The sequence below is a fragment of the Sarcophilus harrisii genome, chromosome 5 (assembly GCF_902635505.1).
Source record: "Sarcophilus harrisii chromosome 5, mSarHar1.11, whole genome shotgun sequence".
In the NCBI taxonomy this organism is placed as follows: domain Eukaryota; kingdom Metazoa; phylum Chordata; class Mammalia; order Dasyuromorphia; family Dasyuridae; genus Sarcophilus; species Sarcophilus harrisii.
Window position 1 is genome coordinate 68,466,518 of NC_045430.1, and position 13,394 is coordinate 68,479,911.

The 13,394-nt window shown below is 39.5% G+C and overlaps 1 protein-coding gene across 1 annotated transcript in view; it reads left to right on the forward strand.

Annotated features, from left to right (window-relative positions):
- Positions 1-13,394, forward strand: part of LOC100932131 (submaxillary mucin-like protein) — a 52,806-nt gene that overhangs the window by 25,261 nt on the left and 14,151 nt on the right. Inside the window, exons 12-19 of the mRNA XM_031940169.1 lie at positions 347-448; positions 1,114-1,215; positions 3,728-3,829; positions 4,513-4,620; positions 7,350-7,451; positions 11,827-11,847; positions 12,989-13,020; positions 13,127-13,289. Of these exons, the coding sequence (XP_031796029.1) occupies positions 347-448; positions 1,114-1,215; positions 3,728-3,829; positions 4,513-4,620; positions 7,350-7,451; positions 11,827-11,847; positions 12,989-13,020; positions 13,127-13,289 (732 nt within the window). The remainder of the gene's footprint in view (positions 1-346; positions 449-1,113; positions 1,216-3,727; positions 3,830-4,512; positions 4,621-7,349; positions 7,452-11,826; positions 11,848-12,988; positions 13,021-13,126; positions 13,290-13,394) is intronic.

Below are 13,394 nucleotides of genomic sequence, written 5' to 3' on the forward strand. Positions count from 1 at the left end.
GGGGGCTCCCAGGACGGGTTTCTCATCTGAGTTTTGTCCCAATTGTTGCCGTCCCCGGTGGATCTCCATCAGGGACCAAGGACAACCCTCGAAGTTCCATCCCAGGTACTGCTGACGCGATTGGCTCAGCACCCTGCTTCTCGTATTGCCCCGCTGCCCCCAGTCCACTGAGCGAGGCAGTCGCCAGGGACCCTGAGAAACCAAAGGCACAGCGGGCGCCTCGGGAGGCCAACATGCAGCCATCGGCCCTCCGACTTCCGCGCTGCCCTCAAGGCAGTGCCCCTCCAGGGGGACCATTCCATGGCCGCTGCCTGGACCTCTGATTCTCCCTTTCTCCTCTTTCCAGGAGCAATGGGGACTACAGAAGCCAGTGGGACAAACAGAGCTGAAAACCCCACTAAGGGAAGATCAACAGCTGGCAGCGGCACTTCCACTGGAGCCCCTCCAGGTGACGCCCGTTTCAGAGATAGCCTAAGCCCTGCCTGTCTCTTCTTGCTACCCTCCTTCTATTCTGCACTTATGGATATCATTGGGGAGAACGCAATGTTTTTCTCTGGTGTCACCTGGATAGGAAGTCACAATTTCGTAGGAATCCTGTTGGCAAGAAAAACTAGAAGCCACTGGAAAAAGCAGCAGAGAGACACACACACAAATAGAAACAAAGGCCAGAAGTCACTGATTGCCCTTCGATCTGCGGAGTTCTCTGTCTGGAGGCAGATGGCCTTTTCTAGCACCAGTCGATGGGGACTGCCTGGCCTCAGGACCCCACAGCAGAGAAGCCAGGCTTTCCTAGCTGAGCATCACGCCAACTTCAGTTTAATGTATTCCTGGCTCTCCTGGTTTCGCTCAGCCTCAGTTTGTGTCACCCTTTCCAGACCTGGCTACACTCAGCTAGTTCCTCACTTGTGATAGAACCATGCTAGTGCATGACCTTCGGGGCCACCACTTATTCAGTCATTCCATCACGGATGGGCATCGACTCATTTCGCCCCTGTCTGCCCCCACCAAGGCAGCTGCTCCAGTCTCCTTCCCTACCAAAGTGCTGCTTCCACACTTTCTTCCTTTGCCTTGCCCTCTCTCCAACAGTGCATTTTCCCTTTCTTCTCCGTGTAGAAGCCGCCACATCCGCTGGAGGAACGGGGACAAACAGACCTGAAACCACCACTAAGGGAAGATCCACAGCTGGCAGCGGCCCTTTCACTGGAGCTCCTCCAGGTGACGCACATTTCAGAGACATCTGGGAGCCTCTCTCTCTCTCCTGCCATCTTCCTCTTTCCTACATGTAGAGATGCATACAGATACAACTAGAGATAGAGATAGAATTACCCACACATACTTCTACAGACACACAGAGAGATATATTTATAGATATAAAATAGTCCATTCATTGGGTTATTTTTCTGCTTTGACATGGAGATTCCCTTTGGGAGTACACATTTCCTCATCCATCATGTTGGGAGAGAAAAATCAGAACCAAGGGAAAACACCATGAGAAAGAGAGAGATAAGAAAACACCGAGCACAAAGACCGAAGATCCATGTGTTCATTTTCACTCAATCTCCGTAGCTCTCTTTCTCGATGTCGATGGCGTTTTCGCTAGAAAGCTTCTTGGGATTGCCTTGCATCCCAAAGCACTGAGGACAAGCAAGTCTTTCAGGGTTGATCATCACAGGGTCTTACTGTGATTCCTGCATGCCTGGTTCAGCTTCTTTCGCTCAGCCTCAGTTCACGGGGATCTTTCCAGGCCTTTCTCCAATCAGCATTTTCCACATTTTTTGGTCAACTTTTGCACAAGAGTGTCTCAAACTCCTTACACGCAAACGGCTCATGAGCTTGGACCTTGATATAGCGTGTCTTCGCGCCGCATTTCTCCTTTCTTCTCCTCCTAGAGCTGCCCATCTGCAGGAGCCATGGGGACAAACAGAGCAGAACCCACCACAACCGGAAGATCGGCAGCAGCGAGCTCTAGCTCCACTTCCAGCGTACTCAGCCAAGGTGAGCCAGGGGGAGCGCAGAGATCTTCTGGCCTTCAAGATCTTCATGTGTGGCGCCCTAGCCTGGCAATGAGGAACCAGCACGATTTCCTCTATGGAAGCTCAAGCCCTCCTTTGCCCGAGCTTGACCCGGACTCCCACAACTTTCGCCTTTGGCCTTCATCTCCTTCTCGGGCAAAGGAGGATATCTTCAGCCAGCCCTTGCTGTGGCTGCCCCTATCTCGGAATCTTTGGACATGGCCTGAGCACACATTGATGCAAGACTCATCTCTGAAGGTCAAGGGTTCAGCTGCTCACCTGAGCCTGACTGGCCTCTCTCTACTAATCCTCCTCCACACAGCGGCTGCACCTGCTTGGTCTCTGGAATCCCACTCTGCTCTTCCAAGGACACTCTTCCTTTCACTTCCAGCAGGGATTCCCATTTTCACATTTGGCTATTTCCCTAAGCAGCACCCCAGACTCCCACCCCAAGGTCGGACACACATAGACACACACAAGCAGCAGACAGACACACACACAGAGACACACACACACAAAACACACATCTCACGCACATAGACCCATCCAAAGACAGATGGGATTTCAGCTTCCCAAGTGTGCATACCATCGATATCGCCGGGATGATGCTGAGGGGCTCCCAGGACGGGTTTCTCATCTGGTTTGTCCCGGTATTTATGACGGTGGATCTCCATCAGGGACCAAGGACAACCCTCGAAGTTCCATCCCAGGTACTGCTGACGCGATTGGCTCAGCACCCTGCTTCTCGTATTGCCCCTTGCCCCAGTCCACACAGGCAAGGCAGTGTGGGCCCCTGAAACCAAGGCTGTGTGGGCGCCTCGGGAGTAACAGCCAGCCGCCCGGCCCTCCGACTTCCCGGGCTGCTGCCCTCAAGGCATTGCCCCTCCAGGGGAACCATTCCATGGCCGCTGCCTGGACCTCTGATTCTCCCTTTCTCCTCTTTCCAGGAGCAATGGGGACTACAGAAGCCAGTGGGACAAACAGAGCTGAAACCCCCACTAAGGGAAGATCCACGCGTGACCCCTCACTGGGCTCACTCCAGGTGATGCCGTTTCAGAGATAGCCTAAGCCCTGCCTATCTCTTCTTGCTACCCTCCTTCTATTCTGCACTTATGGATATCATTGGGGAGGACACAATGTTTTTCTCTGGTGTCACCTGGATAGGAAGTCACAATTTCGTAGGAATCCTGTTGGCAAGAAACACTAGAAGCCACTGGAAAAAGCAGCAGAGAGACACACACCCAAACAGAAACAAAGGCCAGAAGGCGCTGATTGCCCTTCAATCTGCGGAGTTCTCTGTCTGGAGGCAGATGGCCTTTTCTATCCCCAGTCGATGGGGACTGCCTGGCCTCAGGACCCCACAGCAGAGAAGCCAGGCTTTCCTAGATGAGCATCACGCCAACTTGCTGTGGCTGGATACAATGTATTCCTGGCTCTCCTGGTTTCGCTCAGCCTCAGTTCGTGTCACTCTTTCCAGACCTGGCTACACTCAGCTAGTTCCTCACTTGTGATAGAACCATGCTAGTGCATGACCTTTGGGGCCACCACTTATTCAGTCATTCCATCACGGATGGGCATCGACTCATTTCTCCCCTGTCTGCCCCCACCAAGGCAGCTGCTCCAGTCTCCTTCCCTACCAAAGTGCTGCTTCCGCACTTTCTTCCTTTGCCTTGCCCTCTCTCCAACAGTGCATTTTCCCTTTCTTCTCCATGTAGAAGCCGCCACATCCACTGGAGGCACGGGGACAAACAGACCTGAAACCACCACTAAGGGAAGATCCACAGCTGGCAGCGGCCCTTCCACTGGAGCTCCTCCAGGTGACGCACATTTCAGAGACATCAGGGAGCCTCTCTCTCTCTCCTGCCATCTTCCTCTTTCCTACATGTAGAGATGCATACAGATACAACTAGAGATAGAGATAGAATTACCCACAGATACCTCTACAGACACACAGAGAGATATATTTATAGATATAAAATAGTCCATTCATTGGATTATTTTTCTGCTTTGACATGGAGATTCCCTTTGGGAGTACACATTTCCTCATCCATCATGTTGGGAGAGAAAAATCACAACCAAGGGAAAACACTATGAGAAAGAGAGAGAGAGACAAGAAAACACCGAGCAGAAAGACCGAAGATCCATGTGTTCATTTTCACTCAATCTCTGTAGCTCTCTTTCTTGGTGTCGATGGCGTTTTCGCTAGAAACCTTCTTGGGATTGCCTTGCTTCCCTAAAGCACTGAGGACATGCAAGTATTTCAGGGTTGATCATCACAGGGTCTTACTGTGGTTCCTGTATGCCTGGTTCACCTTTTGCTCAGCCTCAGTTCACGGGGATCTTTCCAGGCCTTTGTCCAATCAGCATTTTCCACATTTTTTGGTCAACACACAGAAAGAGTATCTCCAAACTCCTTACACACCAAAGAGCAGCTCCTTGAGCTTGTACCTTGATATGGCCGTGTCTTCAACATCGCATTTCTCCTTTCTTTTCTTCCTAGAAACTGCCACATCTGCAGGAGCCATGGGGACAAATAGCATAGAAACCACCCCTGTGGGAAGATTATCACCTGGGAGCTCTAGCTCCAGTTTCAGTGTATCCACTGAAGGTAAAAAATTGGTATAGGAGAGATCTTCCCTGCCGTTCCTAAACCCTTTGGATACCCTAACTCATAAAATATCTAAAATGAACCTTCCTACACACATTGCTTATTATTCTCTTCATTATTGACTTTACTTTCTCCTAATAGTCCTACCTGTAAAGGGGCACACAGTCTTAGCCGTAAAACTTTCAATGTGATTGATTTCCTATCTTTACTTCTTAGTCCACATTTTATTATTCAGTCTTTTGTGTTGGTGTTGGAATAGAGCACTATCTCAATCTATTTCTTGCTATACCTTCTGTGTATTTTACCACAGCAATTTCACCCACTTTCTTCATCTCTCTTTTTAATTAAAATCCAAATAGCATAGATATTAATTTGATCAAAATAATCTTATTTGTAATAATTATTCACAAAATAATGTCTTATATATGATCTTGTTTTTATAGGAAAATTCTGAAAACACTTTTATTTGTAATCATTTCTAATTTCTTCCATGTCTCTTTGTCTTTCACTATATTCATGTTAGAATTCTCATTTTCTATGTTAAGTACTTAGAGATTCTACTCTTCATGTACTATTACATTGATTGGATATAGATACATAGAGATGGAGATAAATTGATATAGATAGCTAGGTACATAGATAGATATTTAATTAGTCATTTGTTGAAGTCCTCACCTTTATGTTGTAAGTTCCTTTTCAAACCAGCAATTCTCTTTAAGGTAATTCAGGTGGCAGATCTTCAGCTATCACTCTCTTGATTGCCCTTTATATTAGTTCACTCACCTGATTGGTGGGATTTCATAAATACATGCTTATAACATTTCTTCATATTGTATAATATTCTTTCCCTTTCTCCATCACCATGTGACTGAAGCAACGATCTGTGCTTGTCCTTTGATTTTTAACATGTTTTCAGCAGCGTTTTTGGATGTCTTCAAGAAAGCAAAAATAAACACTATCAAAATCAATTACTACCCTAATGGTAACTTTTTTTTTTGCTAAGACAATTGAAGTGACTTTCCTAGGGTCACATAGGAAGCATTAAGTGTCTGAGGCTGGATTTGAACTCAATTATTCCTGACTTCAGGACTAGTGTTCTAACCCTTCACCATCTAGTTGTCCCCATGACAAATTATTTAACCTTAAAAGTCTTCAAACCAAGATTAGAGGAAATGCAGAGTTGGTTGCCTTTTTGTTTGCAGATGATTTTTATACTTAATGTGGTCTCAAAGGCTGAGGTATAAAACATTATGGAATAGTTTTCTCCTTTTTGTGTTAATTTCAGTGTAACAATTAACACCAAGAAAACAGTTTGAACCATCATTGACATCAAATGGAGTAGTTATAATTTCTGTGGATAAGCTCACTTACCTTGGTAATATATTTTTAGGACTATTAAGGTAGATGATTAGTTGTCACACATATTACCAGAGCTAGCTCTGTTTTTGATGGGCTCTGAAGGAAAAGTACAGTGAGAGAAGTGCAGAAATTATGTGAGAGAAGAGATATTAGGCTACCTACTAAATTTCAAGTCTTCAGAGTTATTGTCCTGACCATATTGTGTCTTTGAAACCTTAATCCTCACAATTGCTAATCTTCCTCTTTTTTGACCCTGTTTGTCCCAATGTCAGTCACATCCACAGGAGCTATTGCAACAAATAGGGACAAAAACAGGAAGATCAGCAATTGTGAGCATCACCTTTAGTGAAGTCATTTAAGATGAATGGCATAGGAGAGATCTTCTGGTCCATTGATATCTCTTCTTGAAACTCTTATTTTTGATTAAACATAAATCATTAGGAATCTTACAAAATTGCATTTCTCTTCCAGTCTGACAAAGCATATGGCTTACATGTTTTACTTGTTCCTTTCAGAGCTACCCTTCAATGTAGCTTACTTACCCTGACCAGTGAAGATGAGAAGCAAAATTCCTCTTTTTCTTTTGCCAGGCCATTTAATACACATCTATAGAATCCAAATCTGCCCTTGCTTTAGAGAAGAAAAAAGTCAAAATTGGGAATGGAATTTTCATTGGCTTACAGGCCAGTTATTATTAATTTTGATGCTTTGTATTTCTTCTCCTTTACCCTGATTTTTTAGCTGTATAGAGAATAAACAGAGGTTGGCTATATCTAAGGAGATATCCTAATGTAAGTCAGCCTGCTCCATGTGCCAAATTTCTCTTCTTGATCTAGTCTTCCCATTACAAATTTTATTTATCTCCCGCTTCAGCGGGGGAGCACCATCTCATTCTCCCTCATTGAGCCTCATGTAACTATCACTCCAATCAAATCTCTCACTTTCCATAAGTTTTTTTTTCTTCGAGAAGATACTATTCAACTAACATAGACTAAAACATACATATTCATACTAGCACACAGCCTAAAATATAAGCACTCTTGGAAGAGATTGACCCTTAGGATGATTGAGATTCTTAATGAACCCCACATCCAATTTTTTTTCAGGGACTCTTGGTCTAGCCACAAATAACAAGTGAGAATTCAGGAAATCCAAATTTGGTATGTTGAGGAACTGGCTTTATTAACTGGATCTCTAAGTTGATCCAGTTAAGCAATTGGTGGAACCCTATCAATTAGTGTATACACCTATATAAATAGAGGCAGTAGTACAGACCATCAATCCTTGCCACACACCTTTTCACAAAAGAGCTACTGAATCAATTTTTACCTTTTCATTCCCATCTAGTTTACCATTTTTTGTTTTCATAGAAACAGCCAAGTCCACTACAGCCAGTGAAGAACATGGAGCTGAAACTACCACAGTGGAAAGAACAGCAGCAGTGACTACCAACTCCAGTGGAGTCACTCATGGTAAGCAGTGTATCTGTTATCTTCTGGTCCCTTCCTGTCCCTTTTTAAACTCTGATTATTTATATAGCTTAAGATACAAGGAAAGCCTCTTCCTATGAGTTTCACAACACTTTCTGCAGTGTATGCTTTCCTTGTTCTCAATATGTGCTATATACCAAAAAATGGACAGCCAAATCAACCAAATTAGTGAATGGGGAGAACATAATTGCCACTATTTCCTTGCCAGCACACCCAGATCTAAGCCCTATGGAGCCACTTCAGCATCCTAGTTTTATTATCCAAGCAATTTTTTTCATTTTGTCTTCCTCTCCTTCCAGGTCAGTTAGCATGGCTTTTGATCATCTCTTAAGTTTGAATTCACTTAGATTTCTTATACTTTCTCTGGGCATTTTCAGGTGTAAAGAGGATAGAATGAGGTTGGATATATCTCCAGAGAAATTCTAAAATTCCCTCTAGCTACCTCTGCCTGGTTTGCCTTACTCTCCTCTTCTAGTCCTCCACATTTTATTCTTCATTCTGTCTTTCCTCAACAGCTGAGCTTAATCACACTATCCCTCTCCAAGACCACTCTGCCCCTAAATCAAATTTCCTCTTTCCATATTTTTTTTGTTACAAGGACCACACTCAACCAATTACACAGCTGCTCCCAGCTTACATACACACACACACACACACACACACACACACACCCTCTAATAGTTATACAGGTTTTGAAGTCATCCACTTTCTCTTGGGATTTCCCTGATGGACAGTCAAAGAACAGCTTTCACATTTGACTTTTGTCCCAATTTTTACAGGCATAAGTGGAACTTTATTAGGTACAAATGACATTTTTATATCTCTAAGCAAAGGGAATTCTTGAAACGGTATCTCAGCATTCCACTTCTTGTGGTTCAAAAATAATTTCACTCTGTCACATATTATGGTTATACTGACTTACAGACATGTATGCTTTGATAACTCTTATACATTCAGCCACTCCATACATCCACACTTCCAGTGTGAGATACACACCTATTTATATCAGCTCTACTCCACCAAATTTTATTGTCCTATTCCCATTTCATATATATCTGATTTTCCATTTGTTGTTTTCTCAGAAGGAATCACATCCACAAGAACTAGTGGACCCACATCTTCCACAAAGGGAAGATCAGTAGCAGTAAGCCCCAGCTCCACCAAAGCCACTCAAAAATAGTGGTGTGTCAAAGATTTTCATTGCCCTATCTCTTTTTGGAAACTTTTTATAAATTCTTTATTTTAAAAAGTTATTTATACAGCCAAAACCACAATGAGAACTTCAAGTTCCCTTCTTTTTTCCAGTTGGACAAAATTTGTTACTTTATATACTTTCTTTGCTCCTATCAGTTTCTACAGGCCAAGCAGCTAAATGACCCAAAGAAGTGAAGTTGAGAACAAGAACTCCACTTATTCCTTGCCAAGTCACTAAATCCTCAGCCCTGGAAAGCTACATTTCCTGCCTTAACTTTACAGTAAAAGCAGCCTTTCAAATAGTCTCTTCATCTGCTTTAATATTTGAAAAATCAAATAAAAATAACCAAAATTCTGGGGGTTTTTGGATCATTGTCTGATAAATTGAAATCTACTAATTTAGTATAGTTCATTCCAATAATTCCATGCAATTCAGACCTCCTTAATTCTCATTATTTTGATTAGTTCATTTGATAGTAAACCCTCAACCACTGGAAACCAAATCAGTAATCCATTACAAAGTTTATTGATGCCAAATAATTATGAAACCACCCTCAATCTTCTAAAAAAAAAACTTTATATAAAAGTATGCTGCATTAATAAAAATAGAGTGTCCAGAATGAGAAAGTTGAGCTTCTTTCAATTTAGAGACTCATATTTGAGTAGAAATTATAAAAAGGTGGAGCACAACAATATCTATCTAAAAACAACAGGATACAACAAATATAATGGGAGTACCCTAGAATCTTTCCTAGTTGATAAAGGAATAAAGCAAGGTTATCCACTTTATTTTTATTAATTTGATGTATTCCAAAAATGCTACCAGGAAGAGAAAAAAATGAAAAGCATCAAAATAGGTAAATCCAGAGATTGTTTGCTTATGACATGATGGTTTGCTTAGAAATTCCCAAAGAATCATCAAAAATATTAAGATAATAACTTCAACCAAATTACAAAATAAAACTGCAAACATCAAAATCATTTTTATATTATCATATGAATATCCAAGAGTCAACAATTGCAAGGAAAAATTCATTCAAATGAATATAAAATGTACAAAATATTTGATTAAGTTATTGAAATCTACAAAACACTTCTACATATTCAACTATAAAGTACTTCTTAAGTTTCATGGCTATGAGTAGAAGATGTGTTTTTTTTTAGGGTTTTTTCCCTTATTTTAATCTTTTTTTAAAAATTTTCTCCAGTTACATGGCAAAGAATTTTTACATTTGTTTTTAAAACTTTCAATTCCAGATTCTCTCCCTTCCTCTCTACCCACCCCCCACTGAGAAGGCGCACGTGAAGTTGAAGGAAGTGAATGCAAAACATTTCCATAAAAGTCATATTACAAAAGGAAACAAAGGTCTCCCCCCAAAAAAAAAATTCTCAAGAAAAATAAAGTAAAAAAAAAAGCTTCAATCTGTATTCAGAAATAATCAGTAGTTTCTCTGGGTATGAATAACATTTTTCATCCTAAGTTCTTCACAGTAGTCTTGGATAATTGTATTGATGAGAATGGCAAAGTCATTCATGGTTGTTCATATAGGGGATGTACTTTTAACCAAAGGACAGAAAACAAAATTTAAAAAGGCAAAATAGAGTACTCTGATTACATAAAACTGAAAAGCTGTCAAACAAAATAAATTCTTCTGAGACAAGAAAGAAGGAGTCAACTTTTAAAAAAATCTTTGTATCAAATTTCTTAGAAAATGATTTGGTATCTAAGTTATATAAACAACATAAAAGTGTGTGTGTGTGTGTGTGTGTGTGTGGTATCAATACAGATCTTATAGCTAGATAGGTATTACATGCCATAAGCCACTCCTCAATAGAAAAGTAGTCAAAGTATATGAACAAAAAAATTCTCAAAAGAAGAAATGTTCTGTAATTGTAATAATTAAAGCACATATTTCCCAGGACTACTGTGAGGTTTTAAGGAAATATTTTTTGTAAAATACTTAGTATAATGTTTGGGTTTTAGTAGGCACTTAAATAATTTGTTACCTCTCTTACCTCAAGTGTGAATATTGCAAAATTTCACAGAACAGGAATGACCTCAAAGAGATATGAAAAGACATTCCCACTCCACTCCTTTGCAAAAATGGAAAGTCCATAGGTAGTGGAACATTGCACTTTTTTGGCCTTCCTTTATGTACTATAGTTTTGCTGGTTTTTCTCTACTTTCTCTTTTTTTCTTAAAAAAAAACTATTGTTTTTATATGAGATGGATCCTTCAGAAGAGTAGAGGAGGGGAATATTAGAAGAAATTACAACAAAATAAAAACAAATTTTACTTTGAATAAAGATATAAATTATAGATGTAGAAGATTTTATAGAGGACTGGATGAAAAGTTACCAAAAGATTAACATTAAATAACTGTGACTTTTTAAGATTATTTCTGAATTTTTAACTATTTTACCCATTTAGATATTTTCCCACAACTTAGCATTCTCCCTTTCAGGGCCACATCAGGAAAAATAATGTCTGCATTTCCCTCTTATGGGTATTTTGATTTTAAACATCCTAGGACCTCACCCATAATGTTTGGTACCAATCTTGTATCCAAATCTCATAGAATTTTGTCTGCATGTAGTCAAATGATCCCTTGAAGTTGGCTGATATTTTATGATGTTCCGTATTTTGATAGTATATTTAGATTTTAACATATTAATCTCTTCTGCTTTAAAATTATGGAGACAGAGTGGTAGTAAAGGGGTAGAGAATACTATGAATTGCACTGGGTTTAGACTATCTAAATTTTCATTTGATTATTGGTATTCTCAATGTGAAAATTCTTAATGATCAACAAGTGGATATAGTGCTAGGGCATAAAACTATTGGCTCTAGAACACCAAAAGAGCTGTCAAAACCCCAAAGAAAGAATCTCTAATAACAGAATTCCAGAAACCATGACTGATTGGGAGGGAAGATTTTGGTAGGATGGGACAGGATATCACAGATGATAGTATTGTAGGTTACTGCTTACTCTGCTTACTTGTGAGTCTGTAACTATTTGCCAGTGCTTTTTAGAAATGGAATAATGAATCAGAGAAAAATAGATAAGAGGACTATTTTATGGACTAATTAATGAATTTGTAGTCTACTAGAAGAGTACTGTAGTAGTTTTAAAAACTAATACAATATTCTTATTTTATATAGGATGTCTAGGACCAGCCCCAGGTAAGGTTATTGTAAACTTCACCCCTCTCTCTCTCTATTCCATTGCCCATGTATCAAGGATGTGCATATATGTACACACACAAAGACACAAAACATAGCCACAATAATTATTCTGAATTTAAAATTCTTATTGTAAAAAAATATTTCAGTGATCATATCAAAAATAAATTGTGGGCTTTTGACTTTTTAATAGTAAAATTAGGCACTAGGGAATACATTAATTTATAAATTACTGGAATATTTGAATAATATCTTTCATTGATATAAGGAAATTACAATAAATGATTTTGTAGCAATCACTGATTAGATTGAAAAGATAAACTAGATGAACTATAGGAGAATCTCATTTTATATTAAAATTATGTTTGCATTTATCTTCATCAAAATAATGTTAGGGGGCAGCTAGGTGGTGCAGTAGATAGAGCACCAGCCCTGAAGTCTGGAGGACCTGAGTTCAAATTTGGCCTCAGACATTTAACTCTTCCTAGCTGTGTGACCCTGGGCAAGTCACTTAACCCCAATTGCCTCAGCAAAAAGCAAAATAATAATATAATGATGATGTTAGTAAATAACCTAACCCTGTGAAGGTTTTCTTTATTTTCTTTCTAACACAGGACATATCTAATTTTCTTAAGGTGAAACCAAAGGAAATAGGCTTAAATTATATTATAATCTATTTAGTTGACAGTAACAAAGTTACCTCACTTCTTTAGGTCTTAGTATCCTTACCGGTAAATTGTTAGAGTCAGAATAAAAGATAAATGTCTTTTTGAGATCTAATAGTTTGTTTAGATTCTAGTTAGATAAAAGTAAGAGCTTCTTATCATCAAGAAATATTAAACTCTGACATAGGCATTCAAGGAAACTCAAAGAATCTTTTTTGGACATTTAAAAATTGTTATTTGTAATTGCTAGAAGTAGCTTAGAGATGATCAAATATAGACAGTGGAATAGATTTTTAATACTTTCAATTCTTATTTTTCTATGAGTCAAAAATGCTTTTATTTTAAATTATTATTAATATGTTATACATATACTTAATTTCTATTAATATTATATTTTACATTTAGAAATGTCAACTGATCTTATTCTAGTATCATATTCTAGTATCTTTAAATCATTTCTTATTTCACTTTTCCAGTGTGTCATGGACCATTAGGTGAAGAAAAATCTGTGAGTACATGTTTTCATTCCATTGTTGTTATCTGTCTTTCGTACGTTCTCATGTACTAATATCCTTGAATTTAATTAGATTTCTAAGAAATCTTTGTACCCATAGCCTGGAGACACATGGATTATAAATTGCCACCAGTGTACCTGCAGTGATGCAAGGACTGTAGATTGTAAGGCCAGGACATGTCCCATTCTACCCACCTGTGCAAATGGAGAGAAGTTGATACAACACAAATCCAATGAATCTTGCTGTGAAACTGCATATTGTGGTATGTATTTTTCTTTCTTTTTTTCTCTTTACATTTTTTATTGATGTTTTCTATTTTTTAACATCACTGTTATTTCCCAAGAATTCAATCCCACCCCATCCACTT